General features: G+C 42.9%; 1 protein-coding gene across 1 annotated transcript; it reads right to left on the reverse strand.

Moving 5' to 3' along the window:
• Nucleotides 1-14,487: 14,487 nt before the first annotated feature.
• Nucleotides 14,488-25,830, reverse strand: LOC113015516 (NLR family CARD domain-containing protein 3-like). Its single transcript, XM_026157505.1, has 8 exons — nt 25,756-25,830; nt 22,738-23,022; nt 21,031-21,089; nt 19,235-20,946; nt 18,977-19,147; nt 16,413-16,562; nt 15,335-15,381; nt 14,488-15,159 (listed from the first exon to the last, which is right to left on the reverse strand). The coding sequence occupies exons 1-8, from the start codon at nt 25,787-25,789 to the stop codon at nt 14,600-14,602; spliced, it is 3,018 nt and encodes a 1,005-aa protein (XP_026013290.1). The 5' UTR covers nt 25,790-25,830; the 3' UTR covers nt 14,488-14,599.
• Between the last annotated feature and the right edge of the window lie 1,832 nt (nt 25,831-27,662).

The raw sequence follows: 27,662 nt of genomic DNA on the forward strand, positions 1-27,662 counted from the left end.
AAACACAAAAACGGACCAAAACCAAAAAAAAACCCCACGAACCAAAAAACAGAAAACGACCCGACCAGGGCGGGCGGTGGGGGTCCAGGACGGAGGGACACAGTCCGAAAAGGCCCAGACGGACAAGGTCAGGGGGCCGACCCGGAGGCCAAAACAGTTCAGTTCCGGGGGCCGACCGTGTGAAAGGCAGCGGCAGTGGGGCAGGTCCGGAGGCCGGCCACGTGGAAGGTAGTGGCGGCGTTCAGGAGGGCGTTCAGGAGGGCGTACACGGTGGCGGAGATGCCCAACAAGCGGCCTGGCAGATGACCGACGATGTGGAGGTGGTAGTAGGGGACCTGAAGGCTGCGTGGCCCCTGCAGCCCCAGGCGAAGCGGAGGCTGGACCAGACGAGGCGGAGGCGGAGGCGGAGGCTGGACCAGACGAAGCTGATGAGGACGCTGAAGCAGAAGCTGGACCAGGCGAGGATGATGAGGATGCTGGAGCCGGACCAGGCGATGCTGATGAAGATGCTGGAGCCGGACCAGGCGATGCTGATGAGTATGCTGGAGCCGGACCAGGCGATGCTGATGAGTATGCTGGAGCCGGACCAGGCGACGAGGATGAAGACACGGAGGCTGGATGTTACAGGAAAAATGTTTCTATGTTTCTTTACCTTCTTTTAAATGTTCTATGATGCCTTTTGTCTGCCCTTTGCCTATGGTTAGATTAGTTTAGAATTATCTTTTTAGACTTTCCCAGCAAACACATCTTGTTTCTGGGACATATTGTTTTAGATTGTTTTATCTTCCCTAGCTCTCTGCTGACGAGACTAGCACCATATATGGAGTTGTTTTATTTTATCTGTTTATTATTTGTTATCCTGTTCTCACTGTCTCTGTGCTCTGTGCCTATAAAAATTACCAAGCCACTGTGCATGGTGTGAGTTGTCCTTAGCAGCTCACCCGTGTACACGTTTGATAAAGAAAGTAACTTTGTCTCATTGTGTCTTTATTTCTCCTGGGTCTTTTACAGAGTTTTCCCCCAACATTTCTTGGTCCTTCGGAGCCGGAGCACCTCCATCGTGTCCCATCTCCGTGACCAGTCCACGTTGTTCGTCTGTCGACAGCCCACACACTAGGTGTGTGGTCAAAGACCAAGGGCGTTAAATTCGAGTCTTGGCCAACGTTCTTAGAAAGCGACCCACGGTGGTGGGGCCCGATCGAGGTGGACCAGACCCGGCGACACTGACCAGGTAGATACAGACACACTGACACAATCTTGCGTAAAAACGTATTTTAAATTCAGGGAATTTAAAATAGCGAAAGTAGCTCGTCGCGACTGGAAGCTCCCCACTTCTGTGGGTTTAAAGTAGCTCGTCGGCTGGTAGCTTGGAGCTCGTCGACTGGAAGCTCCCCACTCTTGTGGGTTAGGTTTGGAGCTCTGAGTAGCTCCCCCAGCTGGGTCAAGGGAATAAGTAGCTCGTCTACAGAAAGACTGGCAGCTCCCCTTATTATAAGGGTTCCGATCGCGCGAATAAGTGTGAATGTGAATGTATGTGTGTATTGTTGTAACTAACGGAGCAAGCTGACTTTTCACGGTCCAATAAGAGACTGAGCCGCTCCTACTGTGTTTTTCCTTTCACTGCTGTTCGCTGAAGTGCTGGTGGTTTGGGAGAACGGTCGAGTTCCGCCTCGTAAAGTTCACACCGCTTTTGGAAATAGTCCGAAAGTAGAAGGGCGTGTGAACAACCACTCTCATTCCTCATACCAGCGAAGGTGGATAGCAGCTGTATTGCCAGTGTACAAATAAATAAATAAATAAATAAATAAATAAATAAATAAATAAATAAAAATAAATAAATAAATAAATACATAAGTAAGATACACTAAATAATAAAAAAATTGGAAAAATGGGGAATAAAACCTCTAAACCTGTTGCCAATAATGGGCAGTATACACAAAAATTCATTAATGACGAACAGTGGATAGAAAATAAATATCCAGGTGCAGAAAAAATCAGCACAAGGAGATGGCGTAATCCTAAAAAGACGTCATGTCCTGGGTGGGAGGGTACGTGCAGCCCCGCAGCTTTAACACAGCTCAAAGATAGCTTATTAAAGGAAATAAGTGCAACCACAAATCTTAGAAAGAAAGGAAAACGCACAAATGAATTAACTTTCCTAGATGCATGGAAAAAAGAGCAACAGAGACGTGCTGAGAATAGAGAAAAGAGACAGAATAAAAAACAAAAGCAAAGCTGTGAGGTGCCTGAAGCAACGGCTGCAGCCCCTCCCCCCTATGTTACTGCCTCTGCATCAACTCCCAAGCATACAGACAAAGATGCAGCTGTGAATAACCCTTACGGTTCAGTGCAGGCAGATTTAGCTAAAATGTCATTAACACAAGCACCTGAAGCAGATATAGGGGAAGATCATGTAGGCAGGGAAATATGGCCTGACCCCCCAAGCCCCCCAGGAGTATTTCCATTAATAAGTTCACCTAACCCCAGATATGGTCAGCCGATTGGACCTATGGGGCATCAAGACGCACACCCCACAATTCTTGTGTTTAGACCATGGTCACATGAGGATCGCAAAAATGTTCTTAAAGATGTCCCGCCCCTGTATGATGGTTTTGACACATGGAAGAGAGCAGTTGAAGCAATTAGGACTCAGTGGTATTTAAACGGTCATGAAATGTACCAGGTACTTCAAGATCTTTTAGGTTTGAAGTTTGGCTCAGTGAAAGGCTCTTTCACTGGGGGGGCAATTAATAATCCTTTAGATTCTTTAGTGGTCGGCAACGGACCACAACCCCTGCGTGCAGGTGACCCTGAATTAGAAGGCCAACTACATAACTTCTATGAACGTGTGAAACTACAGCTGGCCCCCAAGCCAAACTATAATAAAATAGGAGAGGTGAAACAGAAAGAAAATGAAACTGCATCAGACTTTTTAGACTGCCTGCGCCCAGTTTTTAGGCAGCATTCAGGTTTAGATTATGCCGATGGCGATGCAACGCCATTCCAGCAGCAATTAAAAAATGCATTTCTAAATGGCCTGCTCCCACCAATCAGAGCACATGTAGAGAAACATTGGGTCACAATGAACACTGGCAACCTGCCAGACGCCCTGTTGCACACTGAACACGCCACAAAAGTGCACAAACACAAAAATAAGGCTGACGTCTTCACCATAGATTCAGAGACAGGTTTCCTTGCATTTTCGGGAGGCTATCAGAGACAGAAAGGGAAGCAAGGTAATCGACAGCAAGGCCGCAGACACAGAAACAGAGACAGCAGATATGAAAGAGACAATGCCTGTTTCAACTGTGGAAAACAAGGTCACTTTGAACGAGAGTGCAGAAGTAAGCCACAGACACATAATAGTAGGAGGAACAATGACAGGCAAAACAGTGGCGAATCTATGGAGAACAACGACATGTGACTAGACAGCACACAAGACATGAACATTGATGAGGGAGGGGAAGTTTTTAACATAGAACAATTGCTATTAGGGTCAGAACACAAGCCAACGCTGCTAATTCCATGTGAACGGGCAGCCAATCAAAATGTTATGCGACACAGGAGCATGTAAAACGGTTTTGAGGCAGGCACCTAAGAACTTACAGTACTCAAAAGACACATTAGTTGTGAAGTCAGCCACAGGCCACACCACTGTACAACAACTAACTGCCCCTTTAGAACTAATACATACAGAAAGTGGCCGCAGGTGCTTCATTAAATGCATATATGACCCGTCATGCCCAGTAAACCTTCTAGGAAGAGACGCTCTGACAAAACTCAAGATAGGCGTGATACCGGAAGAGAATGGCATGATTGCTGAATGCATGCTAAATGACAACACTCCAGAGCCAGATAGCATTAACACGGCACACAGCAGCAACGTGTGTCTCTCTCAAGGCCACGGTGTCCCACATTATTACTGGACTCTCGAATTACCAGAGCTCACAAAACTACACAATGTGGCCCGCAAATATACATCCGCCACATCCTCTTTTCAGAAACCCACCGAGTATCACAACACGTTGAGATTTAAACAAACTCCAGGCCCAGACCCACTTTATGATCAGCAAGTGTGGAAGCTAGGGCAACAGAGTTTGACCTTACAGCACCTGTATGTCACAAAGTCGGGAGATGCAGTGTGTTCTGTAATCCAATCAGCAGCCGTGAGGGCTTTGAACCGCATGCCTAAGCCACACGTGTCTGTAGCGCATAACATTGACTCAGAGTGGAAGGATTTAGGAAAAGTATTAGCCAGGGTTGAAGCAGACACTTATGAAAAAACGGAAGACACTCATGAAGGCTGGCTTCAAGGCCGCCGGACGGGTTGTTTCCGACACACACTGGGTTGGCTGGTCGCAGTCAGGCCCGCTGTACACCTAGCCGATGCCGCTGAAACACATGCACAATTAACTGAATGACATCAGGCAGCACTAGCTCAGCTGCCTAAAACTCTCTGGTCTACAGGCCCTGCTGATGTAGGCCTTATAAAAAATGCAGATGAAGTAAGAGTAAAACCTCTCTCAAAACACAGACCACTGATATCTCAATACCCACTCACTACTGAGGCTAGACATGGCATTCGCCCAGTGATAGCAGACATGGAGAAGGCAGGAATTTTAATAAAAACAAAGACAGCCACCTGTAACACTCCTATCTTTCCTGTTAAAAAAGCGACCGCGGGTGCATACCGTCTAGTACATGACCTGAGAGCTATAAACGAAGTGACTGAACAAATCCCACCTGTGGTTGCTAATCCACACACTATTTTAAATCAGGTCACACCGAACGAACAGTGGTTCTCAGTAATCGACCTTTCAAACGCCTTTTTCTCAGTTCCACTACATCCAGACTCACAGCCATTGTTTGGCTTCACCTTTGAGGGTCAGAGGTACACATACACTCGTTTGCCCCAGGGTTTTCAGAATAGCCCAACCCTCTATGCAGAAGCATTGAAGAAGTCAATGTCTAGCTGTAAGCTCCCACAGTTAGGTCAATACTTGCTGTATGTAGATGACATTTTAATAACCGGTCACACACAGCAGGCGTGCAGAGACAACACACTTGCTGTGCTACAGCATTTGGCTGAACAGGGCCACAAAGTCTCAAAACACAAACTGCAGCTGTGGAGTGATAACGTTACATATCTCGGACACACACTCACAGGCCAGGGCAAAACACTGCTGGGAACCAGAAAGCTGGCAGTGCAAAACACACCCAAACCTAAAACAAAACAACAGATGATGAGTTTTTTAGGTTTGTGTAATTTCTGTAGAGCTTGGATTCCAGAGTATGCACTAACAGTTCAGCCACTCCAAGACATGATTTATGGCAAAAACCTCGCTTTGCGTGACACAATAACGTGGATGGTAGAGGCAGACACAGCATTTACTAACCTAAAGGTGGCTTTACAAACAAATGTAGTCCTGGCCCTACCTGATTATGACAAGCCTTTCGTGCTGCATGTTGATGGGGGGGCCGGCTACATGAAGGCAGTTCTGACACAGGCTTTTGGTGACAAACAGCGGCCTCTAGCATTCTACTCGTGTAAGTTAGACGCTGTAATTTCGGGCCTGCCGACTTGCGTCCAAAGCTGTGCAGCAGCCACAGAAGCAGTAAAGAAGTCAGCAGACATTGTCTTAGGGCACAAACTAGTTGTCAAGGTCCCGCATGCTGTCACATCTATACTGCTGCAAGCCAATCTCTCTTACCTGACTCATGCCAGACAGCTATCGTATGTAGGCATTTTACTATCACAGTCTCACATCACACTGGAAAAATGTGGCACACTGAATCCAGGGACTCTGGTGAGCACACCAGCTGATGGAGATGTGCACAACTGCCATGCAGAATTAGACAAAGACACCAAACCCCGCCCTGACATCCATGCTGAGCCACAAGCTGGTTTTACTGATGTCTTTGTGGATGGATCAGCCTCTAAAGACAACACAGGCCGAAATTGTGTAGGTTACGCAGTGACCACAGACAGTAGAATAATAGAAGCAAAACCACTTTCTTCTTCATATTCTGCACAGAGCGCTGAGCTGATAGCTGTTATTCGTGCATGTGAAATACACAAAGATAAACAAATAAACGTTTATACAGACAGCCAGTATGTTTTCTCTGCTGTGCATCATTTTGCAAAGCTCTGGCAAAACAGAGGAATGATTACATCAACCGGTAAGCCAGTCCAGCATGCCAGCCTCTTACAACGCCTGCTGACTGTAATAAATTTACCACAACAACTCGCATTGTGTAAATGTGCAGCACACAAAACTGATAGCTCTTTTATTACTACAGGCAACAATTTTGCTGACAGTGCCGCAAAACAGGCGGCACAAAAGACAAACATGACATTGATGGCAGTAAACACGCATCAGATTCCACTGGATGTGTTGCAAAGTGAACAAAAAGCAGCAAGCACAGCAGAGCAGGCAAAATGGCTAAAACACGGTGCAGTTCTGACAAACGATTTAATGATGTGTTATGGCAAGCCAGTGTTGCCAAAATCGCTCCACAAGATGGCGGCATTAGTGACTCATGGCTGTACGCATTTGTCATCGGGGGGAATGACCTGTATTGTCAACTCTCATTTCTACACTGTAAATTTTGAAACTTCAGCAAAACAATTTGTCAGAACGTGCATGACGTGTCAAAAATATAATGCTCAGGGTAACCTGCGACCAAAAAGAGGCCGTTTTCCAACTCCGCCTCATCCTTTTCACACAATTCATATGGATTTTATTGAACTAAGCGAATGTCAAGGGTCAAAATACGCCCTAGTGGTTATAGACGTGTTCTCAAAGTGGCCGGAAATCTATCCAGTGAAAAAGGCAGATGCAATTTCAGTAGCAAAGTGCCTGTGCAATCACTTCATGCCCACATATGGCATCCCAGCTTTGATACGATCAGACAACGGCACTCATTTTGTAAATGATGTCATCACTAAGGTCTCTGAAGCACTCTGTTTCAGCATAAAACACCACTGTGCTTATCACCCTCAGAGCGCAGGCCTTGTAGAGAGAACTAACGGCACTATAAAACAAAGGCTCAGGAAATGCATGGCAGAAACAGGAAGGCCGTGGCCTGAATGTTTGGGTTTAGTGAAAATGTGGATGCGCTTAACACAAGGCTCCCATAAACTAACTCCATTTGAAATCATTCATGGCAGGCCGTTTCCACTGCCTATTACCAGTCAACCAATAGACAAAGCAATCAGAGAAAACACATTAGCAGAATGGATGTCTAAGCTGTTAGAAAACAAAGAGATCATTGTACATAATCAACAACCTGATGATGTTTCTCCAGTGTCTTGCAGACTAAAGCCCGGTGTCTGGGTTCTGATCAAGGTGCTCCAAAGGAAAAACTGGAGCACACCCAGGTGGGAGGGGCCATACCAAGTCCTCCTCACTACACCGACCGCTTGCAAAATTGCGGAACGACCATCCTGGATCCATCAGAGTCACTGCAGGCGAGTCAGTGAAGCCATCTAAACACAGCTGACGGCAGGCTTGCCCACTTGTTGTGATCTCGCCCGGTGGAGGGGTCAGCTTTCCTGGCCGGGGGGTCTACTCGCGACAGGAGGGTGTGTCCCGTCGTCATGAGGTGGTGGCTCTTAACAACTGCAGCGGCCCTGACCATGGCCGGGCTCCTCACCTTTGCTTCCGTGAGGGACAACAAGTCACGCTATATGGAGAAAAGGCAGACACTGTATGACAAAGGAAAGTACACCAAGTTTCCCCATGGATACGCCACTAACTTCTGGTGGCAGTTTATGAACACTACAGCTCATTTGAATAACAAAACTGACTGCTATGCATGTACCCATATGCCCCTATCCTCACAGACGTCTGGCCTGTGGCCGTACAGCATACCTGAAGATCGCAGTTGGTGCCTGTTGGGCCTGGCAACACATCCAGGCTACGGTACTCTTTGGTCCAAAGCCAACTACAGCATCCCAGCAAAAGCAACCTGGAGGTCATCGTCACTCACAAATGTGAACTGTTCCGGACAGACCTACCTACTGACCTGGCCCCAAGTCTCAGACCCACTGCCTGATGTAATTCTACTGAACAAACTGAATGCATCACAACTGCCAGTATGTGTGATGAACAATGGATCACGGGCAGTGGGGGAGCTGCCTACACACCTATGTAAGTACATATACACTTTCTGCCCACCAAGGAACGAGAGGAAGTGTATGGCCTGTTCAATCAACGCCACCTGTGCCAGTGACACAACGCTGATGAGCCTAAACTGTCGCTCCGACTACAGCTACCGAATGCCACTACAAACAAAGACTCAGTACCAGACAGGATGTGCACGGACGGCACCCAGCAGCAGAGGAACCAGAGTTTTGGCTGACTGGTACTTCCTATGTGGCAACAAGGCTTATCTGTCACTCCCTGAAGGTTGGGGAGGTCTGTGCGCCCTGGTGGAATTATCAGATCACGTTTTCTTCATGCAACGTGTTGCACATCACCCAAGCCGCCGACAGAGACGTGAAGTGGACTTCACCTCACCCAATTCTTTCGGCATTACCGTGGACACTGGAGTGCCGGGAGAGTTTCGCATCTGGGGAGGTGGAGTGAAATTCTTACAGAGCTTGATCCCCGGCATTGGAGTTGCCGAGGTGCGGGATCATGTGGAAATCAACCGATATGCTCTGCTACGACACATCAACTTGACTAAGACCCTGGGAACCGCCTTAGCAGGAGAACAGCAGGCCATCAGAACGATGGTGCTGCAGAACAGACTGACACTAGACCTGCTAACAGCATCACAAGGAGGAGTTTGCAAGCTGATCGGGGAAACATGTTGCACTTTTATCCCTGATGGATACGAAACTGGAGGAGACATTTATGAAACTTTGCAGAATTTGACCGCTCTGCAAAAATATGTCACTGACCACACACCTGGAGCAGCTACAGCACAAAGCTGGCTGGACTGGCTGTTCAGCGGTTCATGGCTGGCTGCTGTAGCAAAGCCATTTTCCCTTCTAGGTCTCATCATGATAGCACTGCTCATATTAGTGTTGTGTGTGTTGCCATGCCTAAGAGTAATGATTTCACAGATGATAACAACTACAATGACTGCTTATGTTGCCGTGCCTGAAGAAGAACAACATCCCGTTGCAATTCTGTTAGAGGAGAACTTGTACTAGCTGCTAATAAATGACGTGGTGATTAAAAATGACTTGTCAAGTGATCATGCACTGATTAAAACATTAGTAGGTTATGCAGGTTTTCATCCTTTTATTTTTTGAAGTTTTCAGTTTTAAACATAAAGTTTTTCATTTTAAATATAAAGTTTTCATCCTTTTATTTTTTGAAGTTCTCATCCTTTTATTTTTTGAAGTTTTCATTTTAAATATGAAGTTTTCATTATTTTACATATAAAGTTTTCAATTTAAGGTTTGCATCATTTTAAAATATAAGGTTTTCATCCTTGTATTTTTTGAAGTTTTCATTTGACATATTAGGTTTTCATCATTTTTAAATATAAAGTTTCATTTTAGTTTTCATCCTTTTATCTTTTGTAGTTTTCGTTTTAAAATATAAGGTTTTTATCCTTTATTTTTTGTAGTTTTATTATTTTTTCTTGTTTATTCCACTTGTTATTTCATTTACTATGATTTTCATTTACTATGTTTTTCTTTTTATTATTTTCTTTTGTTTTATTCTTTAGACCAAATGACTTCCATTTCTGCTATGCTGACATTTTGAAAAATTTAAAAATTGCTTAAGATACTTAATAAATAACCTTCACAGACAATTGTTGTATACATTTAAAATAAGTTAAAACAGGAGGGAATGTTACAGGAAAAATGTTTCTATGTTTCTTTACCTTCTTTTAAATGTTCTATGATGCCTTTTGTCTGCCCTCTCCCTATGGTTAGATTAGTTTAGAATTATCTTTTTAGACTTTCCCAGCAAACACATCTTGTTTCTGGGACATATTGTTTTAGATTGTTTTATCTTCCCTAGCTCTCTGCTGACGAGACTAGCACCATATATGGAGTTGTTTTATTTTATCTGTTTATTATTTGTTATCCTGTTCTCACTGTCTCTGTGCTCTGTGCCTATAAAAATTACCAAGCCACTGTGCATGGTGTGAGTTGTCCTTAGCAGCTCACCCGTGTACACGTTTGATAAAGAAAGTAACTTTGTCTCATTGTGTCTTTATTTCTCCTGGGTCTTTTACAGAGTTTTCCCCCAACACTGGACCAGACGAGGATGAAGACACGGAGGCTGGACCAGACGAGGATGAAGACACGGAGGCTGGACCAGACGAGGATGAAGACACGGAGGCTGGACCAGACGAGGATGATGATGCAGAGGCTGGACCAGACGAGGATGCAGAGGCTGGACCAGACGAGGATGCAGAGGCTGGACCAGACGAGGATGCAGAGGCTGGACCAGACGAGGATGAAGACGCAGAGGCTGGACCAGACGAGGATGATGAAGCGGTGGCTGGACCAGACGAGGATGCAGAGGCTGGACCAGACGAGGATGAAGACACGGAGGCTGGACCAGACGAGGATGATGAAGCAGTGGCTGGACCAGACGAGGATGCAGAGGCTGGACCAGACGAGGATGCAGAGGCTGGACCAGACGAGGATGAAGACACGGAGGCTGGACCAGACGAGGATGAAGACACGGAGGCTGGACCAGACGAGGATGAAGACAAAGCAGATGCTGAAACCGGACCAGGCGAGGCCGAAGACTCTGAGGCCGCAGCAGGCGAGGGTGATGAGACTGCAGCTGGTGATGAGACTGCAGTTGGTGATGAGACTGCAGCTGATGGCTGGACGGGCTCCTCGGGCCCCCCAGCAAAAACAGTCTCAGACCCAGTGGGCACTGGAGCCCCTGGCACACACAGAACAGAACCAGCAGGCACACGGGCCTCTGGCAGAGACAGAACAGAACCAGCAGGTGCGGAGACCTCTGGCAGGGACAGAACAGAACCAGCAGGCACACGGGCCTCTGGCAAACACATGGCAGACTGCAGCTGCACAGAGCATTGAGTCTGCTCAGGCAGCGACGGCTGGGTGCGGTCCTCAGCTGGCTTCTTGACCGCCAGGGGTCCAGAGTCTGCTGGGGGCTGAGACCCAGCCTCTGGGGAGGCCCTGGGGCGAGTAACAGTCTCTAAATTAGCCAGTTTCTGAGAAACTAGAGTGGTTTTAATGCGTTTGTCTCTCCGCTCAAAATGGGTGCTAGGAACGGGGTTCAAAATGGGTGGCACAGACACAGCGTCCAGTATGGAGGGAGCGGGTGACCGGGCTAATGGAATAGATGCAGGCTGGGCTAATGAACTGGCTAAAGGCTGATGTACAGGTTGAAGTGAGACTGGAGTTGGTGGTGGAGTGGATGAAACACAGTCAGTTACTTGTGAGAGGTTAGTTACCACGAAGGTAGGTAAACACCGTGTACTGTCTTTACCCTCCCCATGAACAGCCCCAGAAAACACAGTCCCAGAAGCACCAGCGTCCTTAAAACTCACCACAGCTGGTTGCACAGGAGTCCCTGAATCCGGCTGTGGGGTGAAGCGCCGGTGGCGCGAATGTTTCCTCCCCACCGCTGACGGCTCCGACAGGCAGGGAAAATCCTCTGGGGGGTCGGGCCATGAAACCTCCGGTGGGTGAATCTGAGACGGATGCTTTGTGGCGGTCATAGTCCATTGTTGCTGGGCAGAATCCGCTACTTCCCGAGCTTGCACCGCTTCCCGGGCTTTATGCAGCTCAGCGATTAAGTCTGTAAATCCCCGGACCTGGTGGAGATAAGGATTTCCGGCCAGGATAGCCTCAACGGCATTTATCCCCACAACCTTCGCTCGTGCATTGGAGGTGTGGGTTACCCAGTCCACCAGGCGTAGGGCACGTGTGAGGTCGCTCTCCCCGGCCAAGACCGCTGGATCCATCTTGTGGTCGCGTCGGTGAATTGAGTAAAGGATCCAAGATGCAGGCACTGACTGGGGTGCGAGTGAATATTTATTTGCAGAGGTGATAAGGGGACAAAAACAGGAGGAGCAGAGCGGGGAGTAAACCAACCTAAACTGGGGAAAACTAAAGAACTCAACTTAAACCAAACACGCACAGGGGGAGGAACAAAATACACAATGAAAGATGGCGGCGAGACGCAGACTAAACACCAGGTTACACAGAATGATGCAGACGGACACGGCGTTAAACAGACGACGCGACAGAGAGCACAGGAAAACACAGGGCTTAAATACACGGGGAGTAATCAGGGAATGGGCCACAGGAGGGAGACACAGCTGGGAGCAATAAGGCTAACGAGACAGGGGAGAGGTAAAACTGAACACACTGACATGAGACATGAACTTTCAGAATAAAACAGGAAACTAACAGACACAGAGAATCAGACAGGACACTGAACATGACAGGCAGACTCATGAGCAGACACAATAACACCATGGACAGACAGAGGGAACACAGAGAAGTGGAAGCAGGCAGGCAAAGAACAGAAACCTAACAAATGGCAAAATCACAACAGAATACACACTCGGAATGAACAAAAGCATAACGAAACACAAAACACTGAGTCCTCAGACTCAGGACCATGACAGTTTGGATTCTGGTGGCATGCCATTTAATCTCAACTTTTCAAATGAATCCACTAAAACTTATCCAAGTACTAAAAACTATATTAAATTCTTGTAAATAAAAGGACAAGAATTATCAGCTACATAAATATGTAATACATTTCTGATTAATAACACTCTTTTCTAATTCTGTCTTGTTCCCAGTTTGGCTCAAGCTGGCAACAAACAAATGAGAGTTCACACACAGCTTAATTCCATTGTCCAGTTAAATTAAATGTATTGTATTGTATAAAGCACACTGTATTGCATATACAGTGTGCTTTATACAACCTTTAAAATCCATAGTCGGTCACCGTTTTTCCCAATCATCCTGCAAGACAGCCTGTGGGACACGAAGTGGTGGTTTTTGATATGGGTGACATGGGCTGTTACCAAGGGTGGTGTTCTGGGAATATATCCTACCTCACAAACCATCCTACCCGTTGTTTCTGTGCATATGCTGTGCGTAACACAAACCCCTAATTTACAGGGGGTTAGGGGTTGATTAGTCAGAAGTCGCGTCAAATTATAATAGGGGTAGAAACGATGTGCCAAAGTAGGTCGGTTTCTCAGAACAGCGGCATCATGGGCATCGGCAAAAGAAGTTTCTTGCACCCATGCTGCCCTGACATCATGCCAGCGCATTTTGGGGATTGCATAGGCACCGATCACCGATCGGACAAACGTCATAAATTCTGACAAAATGAATTGCTTTGGACTGCACTATCATTGGTAGAAGATAGGGGGATAGAAAATGTGCCAGTGAGCGTTAGGTGATCCAACTTTCCAATTGCCGTGCTGAAAGACTATTTCAAACAAAATCCAACAGCTTTATGACACTGAAGCAAGCAAATTTAGATGCAATCCAGACAGCCCTGCTAATATGGAGGAACAACTCCAGGAGCAAACAAGACTGGGCGCCACTGAGCAGCCACTTCCCTGATGACCTACAAAAGCTGCTGATGAAAACAAGCGAGGAGGAGCAGTGAGCATATAGGGTGGGCAGTCACATTCTGTTTTACTAGAATTTTACTAGTAAGCAAAGGCATATAGATGACTTTGTCCTGAAAAGAGGCTTATGCACCTCTCAAATGGCTCTAATGGCCGGTATTGTATACAATATTTACATAACATTATGTCAAAGATAACAGCAAGCCTCACTCCAGAGCATGTCCACTGTAAACCTGAATTCATGAACTAAATCATCTGTAAACTTTGGAAATGTGTTATTTTGAACTGAAAAATAAAATGTTTTGGATTTAATCTAAAGATTTATTTGAACTTAAGGACAGAAGCCATTTTTAATTTCCTATTTGCACATCGTTTTTTGTTTAAATACTAGTAGCACTTTAATTTGTTTTACCTAACATTTGTATTCTTTTAATTTTTTATTCTTTCAATTCTATTGATTAATGTTTAAAATATATTTGTCTATCATTAAATTCTTATGTTTTATCATTCATTTAATTTGCTGTGGGATGAGACAATAAGGTAGCATCACGATTGGGCACACTTGAGCAGGTGAGGTGGAGCCTAGAACAGGAAGTTTGTCTACAGGAAGTGGCAGATGAGAGTTAGTGAGATAATTATTGACTAATCAAAGAGTTAATGACCTGAAAGTAGCACAACTTGAGATGTCACATGATTCAAATCAGCCAGGCCTTTATTTTGAATGGACCCACCACAAGCCCAAGCTTTGTCTTAAATGCAGTGTTTTTCTTCAAATAAATAAACACAATTATAGATATGGTTTTTACACTATTAACTAACCAATATTGTGTTTGGCTTTATTTACAGAAAAAAAGTATTTATTTTACTCCATTTGGTATTGTAATCGATTAATGGCAATTTCCTAAATAACTAATTTCTTACAAACATCAGGACAAGTTTTAAGCTTTTAACACTTTAATTCATCTATTTTCTTGAATTTGGTGCTGCACCACTGCTTTACATAGCAATGCTGTTGCAGGGAGAAAAATAACTGGAAGAAGCATTCTTATATCTTTAACAGTCTAACAAAAGTTTGCCTAACAGGGGGAGAAACAGAGGATACAGTATTGGACCGTAGCCTAAATCCAGGATAAAGAGGTTCAGTAATTGTAATTTTGAGGGTGTGGAGGTGGATGAGATTGTCTGAGATTCTGTAGAAGGACACAGTGCCAGCAAGACAGTCCACATACACTGCTACTCTGTTAGAAACAGAGGAGGAGGAGATGCTGCATGTTTTTTGCTTACTGTGCCACACAGAGTAACCATTGTCAGAGCACCTCAGACTCCAAGATTGATCATTTGATCCAAACCCACAGTCTGTTATGTGTCCTTTCCTTCTGATTCCTCTGTAACTCACTGATATTTCAATGTCTCCTCTCCACTCGACCTCCCAGTAACAGCGACCAGTCAGAGGATTTGTGCAGAGCAGCTGAGGACAGTCATCAAATCTGTCTGGATGATCAGGATATGACTGAATCTTCTTCACATGTGTCACCTTCCTGTTGTTGTCAGTCAGTTTGAGGTTTTTATTTACTGTGTTTTTGTCGATTGTGAGTTGACAGGAATCTGATGGAGAGAACAAACACAATCCAGCTGCAGTTATTGATCCATCATCTGTTCATTGATTGACACTTTGATGACGACTCCTGACATCAGAGGTGTGGATGAGTGATGTGACAGTTTGAAGATGGTTGAATGTGTGCTGCTTTGTTTTCATGAATCACATTAAAAACACACTTACACTTCCTCAGCCCTGGTGTCAACCATTGTTCTCCAGCAGGCTCCACCCTGAAAGGAGGAGAGGGTCAGACCAGCACAGTCTCTTTCAGCATGCACACAAGGCTCATACACATAGTTTATTATTCTCTAATAGTAATAGTAAATGAGGAATAGAAATAAATGCTTTCATCATGGCCAGAGTGCATAAAAAAATAACCACCTAAGGGCCAGATTAACTAATGTGTTGCTTCAGTCCAAACTCAGCAAAGTACTGTCAGGATTTGCAAGATTGCATGTAACATGTGGGAACTGATATTTTTGCACTAACCGCCTTGCATATAAACTTCTGGAAGTTCCTTTCTAAAGCTGCAAAATATGGGTGAAAAAACTACTTAGATCAACTGTGCAAACAGGTGTACTAATGTTTGCGTCATGCTGTTTGCACCAATATTTATTTGACATGGCAGCAATTATTGCTTGCACACGTAAAAGTGTGTTCTAGAAAAGAGAGATGTTTGTCCACTTGTGTCAGTTTATTTGAAATACCAGAAAAAGCTCTTTTAAAACATACACATTACACGGCGACCTAATTCTAAACTCGCTCACTGAACTCAGAGATGACTTGGGACCTCTGATTAAAAACTTTCAACTCTTTCATTCTTGGTATCAGGTTTTCTGTGGGAGAAATTTCATAGCATGAACAGTGAGGTTCAAAGTGAAACGGCTGAAGAAAAGAGAGGATGATAACAGTAACGACTTTGGACCCTGTTCTAAAAATAATAAGGCCCTTATTAGTCATCATGCAAATTCAGCTGCTAGCACTTTGTCAACATGTGAGATATTAATCACACACACAAACTTACAAAGAGGTCTGCAATCTGTAAATCTTTTTTTTTTTCATATTTCATCTTTTTTTTAAAGATCCAGCATGGAAAAATGGTGGTACGGTAAACACACAGTGTAGAGTTAAACTTTTGTCAATCGGGGATTCACACAGGCAATCGCATCCACACCTACAGCAGATTTAGAAAGCCTGACAACATGACAGTATTTCTTCCTCCTTTAGACACTGTATGTGATTTCAACAGGCATCTCCATACCTGATATCCATTCTCAGCTGCTTCAGCTGCTTCTCTCCTGCCTCTCCTGGATGGTTATAGCTCAAGTCCAGCTCTCTCAGTTGGGAGTTGGAGCGCAAAGCTGAGGCCAGAGAAGTGCAACCATGCTCTGTGATTAGACAGCCTGACAGCCTACAGACACACAAAACAACATGACGGTGATTGCCTCATGTTATTGTCCAAGTCTTCACTGTGGTTCACATTGTTGTGTGTTGTGTACACATTTAATAATATACAGATATAGATATATCATCTTTACCCAAGATGCAGCACCTTCCTGTTAAAAGTTCTCCACAATCTCACAATATTGTGGCAAAAATAATCTTATATTGCATGCTGTTGTCATACCCCCAGGAAGTAGGTCCAGACTATGGTGTGTGTACATATATATATATATATATATATATATATATATATATATATATATATATATATATATATATATATATATATATATATACACACACACACATATATACATATATATATATATATATACATATATACATATTTGGACAATGACACAAGTAAACTATTACAGATATATAATGGACATGGACATAATGTGTAGACTCTCAGCTTTCATTTCAGGGTATCCTCATTCAAACTGGATGAAGGGTTTATGAGTTTCAGCATCCTTAACATGTCCCAACATGTTTTTAAATGGAGCAAAAGTAATTGGAGAATTGACTCAAAAGCTATATCATGGGCAGATGTGGGCAATTTCTTCAATATGTCATTATCAGTTAAGGAGATAAAAGGCCTGGAGTTGTTTTGAGGTGTGGTGCTTTCATCTGGAATATTTTAATGTAAACAGACAACACGCAGCCAAAGGAGCTCTCCATGAAGGTGAAACAAGCCACCTTTAAACAGTGAAAACAGAAAAAACATATCCAAGATTTTGCTACAATACCAGGACTAGTGAAATCTACAGTTTGGTTCAACGAACGAACGAACGAACGAACGAAGGAAAGAAAGAAAGAAAGAAAGAAAGCACTGGTGAACTCAGTATTGCAAAAAGACCTGGACATGCACAGAAAACAGCAGTGGTGGATGATCGCATGATCATTTCCATGGTGAATAGAAACCCCTTTCACAACAGCCAATCAAGTGAATAAGACTCTCCAGGAAGTCGGCGTATCAATATCTACCATAAAGAGAAGACTGCATGAGAGTAAATACAGAGGGTTCACTGTAGGGTGGAAGCCACTCATAACCCTTAAAAATAGAAAGGCTAGATTGGACTTTGCTAAAAAACACAAAAGAAATCCAGTACGGTGCTGTAAAATCATTCTTTGGACAGAGGAAACTAAGATAAACCTCTACCAGAATGATGGCACGAAGAAAGTATAGAGGAGGTGTGGAACACCTCATGATCCAATCATACAACATCATAAAACATGGCAGAGGCAGTATGATGGCTTGTGTGCGCATGGCTGCCAGTGGAACTGGGACACTAGTGTTTATTGATGATGTGACACAGGACAGAAGCAGTAGAATGAATTCTGAGGTGTTCAGAGTCGTACTTGCCTGCTCACATCCTGCTAAATGCAGTCAAAAATGCAGTCGATAGGGTGGTGTTTCATAATACAGATGGACAATTACCCAAAACATACAGCCAAAGCAAACCAGGAGTTTATTAAAGCAAAGAAATGTAATATTCTTGAATGGCCAAGTAGGGCACCATGAGTTCAAGACTTTGGCATTTTCCTGCCAGCAAATGGGTTTCAACCAAGCATTAGAAATGAACATTTTATTTTCAATTATTTCATTTGTCCAATTACTTTTGAGCCCCTGAAATGAGAAGATTGTGTTAAAAAATCATTTAGTCCCTCACCTTTTTTATGCAATCTTTTTGTTCAACCCACTGAATTAAAGCTGAAAGTCTCCTCTTAAACTGCATATGATTGTTTCATTTAAAATTGATTGTGGTAATGTCTGGTGTCTGTGGAGGGAACTGAAACTTTGAGTTGCCAAGTAGCAGCCAAGAAACTTCTAAGATTTAGAGAGTTTTTCTAAAGAGGACTGGAACAAAACCCCTCCTGAGATGTGTGCAAACCGAGTGACTAAACTACAAGAAACATCTTTCCACTGCTTTGCCAACAAGGGTTTCTCCAAATACTAAGTCATGTTTTGCTTTTGGATTGAATACTTATCTCATGCAATTTATAACTCTTATGTAATGTGTTTTGTTTTTTTTCTGGATTTTTGGTTGATATTCTGTAGGCATTCATTTAATCAAATGACAATAAAATTAAAAACTATTCGTTTTTTTGTAAGTGAACAAATGTACAAATTCAACACATAATTAATTCCCCTCAATGTATATCAGTTACCCCTAACCCTTGTTTTCACTATGCAGTTTTATGTAACAACGTCTCACAGAATTTTTAAACTGCCAGAACGGGATAACTAGAAATTCTTGGTGGTAAAGCTTCCCTGTCTTGCTGTTTAAGAATGACAGAAGGTTTAGATAAGCAGAAATATTTATAGACAGATAATTTCAGAAAATAGCTCTTGTTTGAAACAATCTGCTGAATTCTTACCTGAGAATGTGGAGATTACACTGCAGACTCTTCAATCCAGAAGATATTAGCATCACTCCTGAATCCTTCAGATCGTTGTTATTCAGGTCCAGCTCAATTAAATTAGAGGACTCCAGGCTAACTGAGGATAGAGCGCCACAGCTTCTCTCTGAGAGGTTACAGCCACTCAGTCTGAAAAGATAGTAATGTAAATTTTGTACATTTTTATTCATTTACTGTATAAAGATGGCAATGCATTTAAAAATATATATAACTTACAGAGCTTTATTGGAAGCTTTGACCACTGGCATCAGTCTCAGAAGAGCCTCCTCTGAAGCAGCATATTTCTTCAGGTCAAACTCATCCAGATCTTCTTCTGATGAAAGTAAGATGAAGACCAGAGCTGACCAGTGAGCAGGAGACAGTTTATCTGTAGAGAGACTTCCTGGACTCAGGGCCTGTTGGATCTCCTTCACTAGAGAACGATCATTCAGTTCATTCAGACAGTGGAACAGGTTTATGCTTTTCTCTACAGACAGATTCTCATTGAGCTTCTTCTTGATGTACTGAACTCTTTCCTCATTGGTCTGTGGACTTCTTGTCTGTGTCAGCAGGCCTTTCAGGCGACTCTGATTGGTCTGCAGTGATAGACCCAGGAGGAAGCGAAGAAACAAGTCCAGGTGTCCATTTGGACTCTGTAAGGCCTTGTTCACAGCAGTATTGTAGAAGTCTGCCCCAGGTTGTTGTTCTTCCAGCAGATTGACTCCAGAGTTGATGAAGGTCAGATGGACATGAAGAGCAGCCAAAAACTCCTGAACACTTAGATGGACAAAGCAGAACACCTTGTCCTGGTACAGTCCTCTCTCCTCTCTAAAGATCTGTGTGAACACTCCTGAGTACACTGAGGCTGCTCTGATATCGATGCCACACTCTGTCAGGTCTGATTCATAGAAGATCAGGTTTCCTTTCTGCAGCTGGTCAAAAGCCAGTTTTCCCAGAGACTCAATCATCTCCCTGCTCTCTGGACTCCAGTGTGGATCTGTCTCAGCTCCTCCATCATACTTGACCTTTTTCACTTTGACCTGAACCACCAAGAAGTGGATGTACATCTCAGTCAGGGTCTTGGGTAGCTTTCTCACCTCTGTGGTTCTCAACATGTGCTCCAGAACTGTAGCAGTGATCCAGCAGAAGACTGGGATGTGGCACATAATGTGGAGGCTTTGTGATGTCTTGATGTGAGAGATGATGGTCCTGGACCGCTTCTCATTAGCGAATCTCTTCTTGAAGTATTCCTCCTTCTGTGGGTCAGTGAACCCTCTGATTTCGGTCACCATGTCAACACAGTCCGAAGGGATCTGATTGGCTGCTGCAGGTCGTGTGGTTATCCAGAGGTGAGCAGAGGGAAGCAGGTTGCCCTTGATGAGGTTTGTTAGTAGCAGAACCACAGAAGTGGACTCCCTGGGGTCAGTGAGGATTTCTGTATTGTGGAAGTCTAGAGGAAGTCGACACTCATCCAGACCATCAAAGATGAACACAACCTGGAAGTCTTCGAACCTGCAGAATCCTGCTTCTTTGGTTTCAATAAAGAAGCGATGAATAAGTTCCACCAAGCTGAACTTTTTCTCCTTCAGCACATTCAGCTCTCTGAAAGGGAATGGAAATATGAACTGGATGTCCTGGTTGGTTTTGTCTTCAGCCCAATCCAGAGTGAACTTCTGTGTCAACAAAGTTTTCCCAAAGCCAGCCCCTCCCATAGTTAGTACTTTTCTGACTGGTTGTTCTTTTCCAGGTGGGACTTTAAAGATGTCTTCTAATCTTATTGTTTCTGGTCTGTATGGTTTTCTTGATGCTGTTTCAATTTGTCTGACCTCATGTTCTTGATTGACCTCTGCAGTCCCTCCTTTTGTGATGAAGAGCTCTGTGTAGATCTGATTCAGAAGGGTTGGATTTCCGGTTTTAGCAATTCCCTCAAACACACACTGGAACTTCTTCTTCAGGTTAGATTTAATTTTATTCTGACACATGCTGGAGAATCCTAAAAGAATAGAGAAACAACATTTTGTGTATTCAAACACACGCTGGAACTTGTTCTTCAGAGTAGATTTAAATTTAAGATGACACTTGTCAAGTGCTGCTAATAGAAACACACAAATATGAATGATTTTTGGACTGTTGTGGTTGTTTTATTCAATTTCGGATGAGCTTTTTTTGTTGTCCATCCATCTATTTTGTGCCACCTATCTAGGTCCAAACCATGGGGGCAGTCTAAGTGGAAATGCTCATCCCACCATCACCTTAAGCTCTTTTGTGGAGACATCAAGGCTTTCCCAGCCGAACCCTGATGATGGTGCATGCATATACATGATCTACACGTCTGTAGATTCTACAATGTAAACTTTGCAAGTGGCCAGTACTATTTCCAGCGTGTATATAGACTGTGCAAATGCAAAAGTTTCCACTTCTCCAAAAATACATAGAGGTTAACAACAGTAATAAATGGACCAATCACAGTAGTTGCAGGCTGCATCAGCACAAGTTGTAGGTACATTTTTAGGGAGATGCATATGAAGTTATGGCTTAAGTTATAGTGTGGGGTTTCGGAAAGGTTTGCAGTTGTAATGTACCTACAACATAAATTTAAGATAGAGACATGATTTCCACTTAATGTCAATATAAATTTTAATTCTATAGCACATTCACTTCATTGGCTGCCCGTGCATTTTAGGATCCATTTTAAGCTGCTTTTATTTTGTTTGTCCAATGCTGCCCCTGTGTACCTCTCTGAGCTTCTTCATCCATACATACCTTCCCGGTCCCTCAGGTCGGCAGACCAGCTCCTCCTGAGCGTGCCCAGGACTAATCGTAAGCTCAGAGGGGATCGGGCGTTTGCTGTGGCAGCACCAAAATTGTGGAATGAGTTGCCTTTACATGTTAGACAGGCACCTTCCTTATCTGTTTTTAAATCACGTCTTAAAACATATTTATTTACCTTGGCTTTTAGCACAGCAGGACTTGTTGATGTCTCTTAATACGTTTCTTATTAATTATATTATTTTTAATTTTAAGATATTTTAATTTTAAGATATTTTATATGTAATTTAAAAATAAATTTAAGATAGAGACTCTGTTTTATATTTGTAGCACTTTGGTCAACATAGTTGGATGTAAAGTGCGTTATAAATAAAGATGCTATGCTATGCTATGCTATTTAAAAGCAAAAAAGGCTTTTTTAAAGCAAAGCCCATGAGGGAGGATGCCAGTTTCCATTACTTGTATCCACAGTTTTATTCTTTTAGCCTCTGGGCTTGCCTACAACTGTCCTGGACCTGGGTGTCTTCCAGATGGTGAACACTGTTCTGTTCCTCATAGATAAAGTCTGATAACCACAACAGTCCAATAAGAGAACACAATTCAAGTTCAGATTGGACAGGCCATTCCTCCCAGTGAAATATAAAAATAGTATATGAACAGTAAAATCCAAGGGAATTACAATGAAGTCCCCAGCTGGAGTAGGTTTTAGCACCATAAAAGGCATTTCAGGACAATCCCTCATAAGGAAACATCATTTTCATTCATCGGGAAATTATCAGTGAACCGGGACCTAAAAGCCAAAGAGGGCAACTCAAGAATGGATTAGAGTCAGATCACTTCTCCAGGGGAAATTTCTAAACTGGAAATGGTTAAACATAAATGGATGGACACACACACACACACAACAGACAAAGGTTAGTGCTCTAACAAATAACGCAATAATATATTAATAACAAAATATTTGATCTCACCTAAATGAGCAGATGGCCCAGAGGACAAACCTAGCTGTCGGGAAACTGTAGGATCAATGGTTCGAAGGTGACTGATCATTATCCTGCAGGCTTTTTCTCCCTTTTTCTTCACGATGTCAATGAAGTCGCGTGCCTTGTCTGCTCTACTTTGGTTTATTTCCTGTATCCTTTCTTTCTCCAACTGATTCAAGACATTGTCTATTACAAGGGCTTCAAGTAGCTGTGTGAGATTTTCTGCTGTCACCCTCTCCACAAACTGTGTTCGCATTCTGGCAAGCTCCTTCTCTGTGGAAAGAAATATAATAAACTGAAATGAAGAATTTGTTTTTGTTTTGTTTGTTTAAATAGTTGATTTGTTTTTGAAATAACAAGTTTAGTAACTCAGTCAGTCAGCTCAGCCAACATAGATTTAACAGTTAATGCTGGGCAGACACTGTGCGATTTTTTCAGTCGCGCGATTCAGCTCCTGCTCAAACTGCACGGTTGACTCGCAGGGGTTAGAAGTTCATAGGTCACGATGCAGGGTCTCACACTATACAACCCGATGCTCTGATGCGACCTGAGTGCTCACACTGTGCGTCCATAAAATTAAGGTTATAACAGAAATTCTGTCGCTCGCTCTCCCTCTCTGTCTTTCACTCACATAGACACGCACACCACCACCATCAACTTTGCTAAATTGCTAATGAAAAACATTGATCAGGCAGCTGTGATTGAGCAGCAATGTAAATCCACCTATTTTCACGGTTGTTGTGGTTGTGATAATTTTGTGAGGCCACATCTAAAAGGCTCGGATGAGGTTGCCATAGTTCTACAAGTTGTGCCTCCATCGCTTGTGTCCAGATCACACGCTGCACTGCCGTGCTGCGCCGTCTTTTTCGCTGACATTTGTGTTTGCGCGTGCGCAGTGTGAGAAACTGCGGTGACCTCACGACCAAGCGATTGATGATCGGGAGCTGGTCGTGAGGTGTTAATCGCTTCTCGTTACCCCACGTATACTACACGATGCACGACGCACGATGAAGGCCAAAATCCGGCCGATCGCCAAAACGGTCGCACGACTCAAAAATCGGCTCAAAATGGGCCAAAAATCGCACAGTGTGAGCCCAGCATAACTCTCTATGAGTAGCCTCTGCAAACCTCCAGTGTAGTGAAGTCTGCTTATATGTATCATTATTTTAACAGATAAACTTGTTCAGTGTTACAGGAGTTTATCAAAGTGAACCTTGCAGCAGGCCAGTCTAACCTTGATAGTACCAGTTTTTAAGTAATATAGTCAGTCTGTGGTAGGACTCGACTTAAGCGGTCAAAGAATTGCAGGAGACTGATGCTGTCCAGTGTAGCAAGTGATTTATTCACCATTTTGTGGCCCAACAATATTTACAAAGAAACAAATAAGAAACTCAACTCTATAATTAACTCAGTTCAAATAAACATAACTGAACTTAAATCAACAGAAATTAAGGTCAAACTGCACACAGCTACACTGACCTGAACCTTTTTTTCCCCCGAAACACCTGAGTTCGTCTGCTTAAATAGTCCACTTAACCAAACAATTTCTCCTCTGGACTATTCCATTCAGTAGGTAGGTAAGATGAACATGATTATAGTCAAACCTCTACTACTCCTCTTTACTGGCAACAAACTCTGTGGTGTAATCAATACATATCACAACAATAAATCTATTTCTTTATAAACCCTCTAAAATCAACTTTATTAAATTATAAGAATTCTTCCCCTTCTGCACTTTGTCTCTTCCTGTGACCTCAGATGAACCCAGAAGGTATAAAGCAGGAAGTAAAACTACATTTCCTCCTTTTGCTTCTGCAAGACAGGTAGGTAAGGTAAGTTCGAAACAATACAAATTAACAGTTGAAATAAATAACATGTTAACTTAACAAACTTGTAGGAATTGATTTAAACCAAGATGTTATATTATATAATCTGTAAAAGTGCAAAACATAAACAAACCCGGGATAGTAGATGTTTGCCTATTGCAGATTACATGTGAAATATGGTTAAATCAAAACAAGAATGTTAACTAAGAATGTAGACAAATGGTCTTCTCACCCACTTTGTCACACAGTCCATAGCTAAATAAAGGATTTATATTATAAGTGTATCCCACTTCTTTTTGGCAAATGGTAAATAGACACTTCTTATACAGTGTTTTTCTACTTTACCCAAGCACTCAAAGTGCTTTACACAACTATAGAAAGCAGAAAATTAACAAGTAACTTTAGAAAAAGGCATGAAAATAATGATGTGACACCACACGCACATAATGATTTGTGCTGGAGTCCTTGCATTTAATTTTCATATGGATGAGACCCAAAAACTTCACATTATTTTACATTTAAAATATATTTAATGTAATATTTAATGTGTTACACAGGTAGGTCTTTCTTTTGCTGTTCATGTACTTCTGGCTCTTATCTATGAATTATTACTGTCAATAAATTCCAGTCAACTTGCCAGTAACTGCAGATAAAAAAAATCAGCCTGCACAGCAGAAAACGGGGTATTTATTCATGATGCACCTAAGTACTTATGTTAAAGTGAACTGTCCCTATTAAATAAAAGGTAAATAAACATAAATTTGATTTCACTGAAATTTAATACACAGTTACTCGTTTTATAGAAAAAGAATTTAACTGCTAACAAACACGGGCAGGGATAGCTCAGTAGGTAGAGTGGCGGCCCCATGATCGGAAGGTTGGGGGTTTGAATCCACTCAATAAGTACCCTAGGTACCCCTGAGCAAGGTACGGTCCCTACACAGTGCTTCTCGGTGCCCTATGGCTGCTTCAACTAATATGTAGTTATTTTTAAAAAAGTTGCCTTATTTAACTGTGCCAACTTTAACTCTCATGTATGTATGTTTATGTATTTTGGTGAATAAACCATAAACAATGTCTGTACACGAAGTACAGAGTGCTCTATTATTCTAAGAAGACTTTTTTGTTTCATGTTTATTTGTCTTACTTACATCTTGTCAAATAGCCTACTGGCTCCTACCTGCTGAGCAAGCTGCTTGGTTTGGCGAATCCATCAGCACACTCCTCTACGGTCTGCTACAGCTTTGCTCTAGAACAGAACACCACAGGAGATTTTCAGATTGTAGAGCTATTTAAGCTGCTTTGGGATTCTACTTCTATCGCACTGTATTCTTATTCATTCAGTTTTATTTATATCACACAAATCCCAACAACAGATGCCTCAAGGTTCTTTATATTGTAAGGTAGACCCTACAATAATACATACAGAGAAAAACCCAGTAAACATATGAAAAAGTTTTCCACATTTAAAAAAAATCAAAAAAACGAATTGTCCTATCAGGTCTTTCCCCTCAGATCCTGTCTTAGATCACGTTGTTCATCCTGTTTGCCCAGTTTTCTTTGTGAACTTTGAGCAGGTGTCTCTCTCCTTTTTAATTGAAATAGTTCAGCATGTGTGCTGATCTGTTAAGGTGACAGCTTCCTACCCTGTCTCCTCAAGGATGTTTTTAATAGGCCTACTCTTGAGCCATGTATCACTGGGCTAATTAATGCCTTTCTGATGTCTGGCTCTGTCCCAGTTGCCTTCAAACATGTTGTAGCACAGCATGTTTGTAGATCTGCAGACCTTAGCACTCTTCTGTCACATCTTCAATTGTATTATTAAATTTATTGCAAGCACAGTCTTATTTTTGAGTCTTTTTCTTTCTAGAGCACAGGACAACTTCCTTGCACCAAGGAGCCAATTAAGACCGTGTACCATAAAGCCTTCCAACATGACAATGACCCAGGGGATAACCCCAAAGAAACACAGATGTGGCTAAAGAAGAAGTAAATTAAGGTCCAGGACCTCAGAATAGAAAATCTGTGAAGAGCTGAAGCTTCAAGATGCCAGTCAGCAGGGAAGAAACCTGAAGGATTTAGAGAGTTTCTGTAAAAAGGAGTGGGACTAAATCCTTCCTGAGATGTGTGAAACCTGGTGACCAAATATATGAAACATTGCTGTGGCGAGGGCTTGGTCTTTGGCCTGCTGCAGAGGAGGGGTGATGCAGTGAGCTCACAGGGCGGCGCAGAGGTGGGAAGGAACAGGTGTGCGGAAATGACTTGATGAGGAGAGACTTTTCTTATGTCTTGCAGTGAGAAGAAGCGGCAGAGTGACAACAGGAGTGACGGAGGGGCAGGAGCCAGAAACTGCAGGGACAGTCCTGATTGTAAATAAAACACTGCTGAACTGACACACGCAGAAGTGTCCATCTGTGGGTCGTGTGTCACAATCCTACTGCTGTGCTTCATTCACTCAGTGACATGCAAATCATACCAAATCATGTTGCAGGAACCCTCACTCACCCGTATGAGCCATGCTGTCAGCTTTTTGCCTCCTACACTCATAAAAATTAGTCATTGGATGAACTCAATTTGATTGATGGCAGGTTTTCCACATAATACGTTTATTTTGGTTCAACCAAATCTACATATATCATGACAATTTAATTCAATTTAGTCAGTAGAACACAATGTTTTAAATACATTTAAAAGGAAAAAAATACATTAACAAGATGTGAAAGGATATATCAGGATACCAGAGTTGCTGCCGTGAGAGAGACTGATTGTTAAAGCCAGGCACAGCCAGCAGTTGGTTGCAGTTACTAATGTGTAGGTAAATAAAAACCATGTTTCATTTGCAGACTTCATCCTTCCTGATGTGTGTGGTGTCAGGTCGGATCCTCTCTGTATCACACCTTTCATCATGCATCTTGTTTTCATTTCATTAAGCTGAATTAAGTTTTTAGTTTCCATTTGGTTCCAGCCTTAGAGGAAACGAAACTAATGACACCAGCACAGAGAGGCTGTGTGCTGAAGAGCCCTAAAGCCAAAATGGCCCTTTGCCAGGTGTGTTTAACTTCCACAAAGCATCACAGTGTGAAAATA

This window comes from Astatotilapia calliptera, chromosome 23 (assembly GCF_900246225.1).
Source record: "Astatotilapia calliptera chromosome 23, fAstCal1.2, whole genome shotgun sequence".
NCBI classification, from domain to species: domain Eukaryota; kingdom Metazoa; phylum Chordata; class Actinopteri; order Cichliformes; family Cichlidae; genus Astatotilapia; species Astatotilapia calliptera.

Excerpts from the sequence above, each read along its gene's own strand:
- LOC113015516 (XM_026157505.1), bottom strand. The coding sequence starts at position 25,789 with ATGGATTCGCCAAACCAAGCAGCTTGCTCAGCAG. Across the intron at positions 15,382-16,412 it reads CAGCTGAGAATGGATATCAG|GGTGGAGCCTGCTGGAGAAC; the intron begins GTATGGAGATGC and ends TCCTCCTTTCAG. Across the intron at positions 15,160-15,334 it reads GACACCAGGGCTGAGGAAGT|ATTCCTGTCAACTCACAATC; the intron begins GTAAGTGTGTTT and ends TCTCTCCATCAG.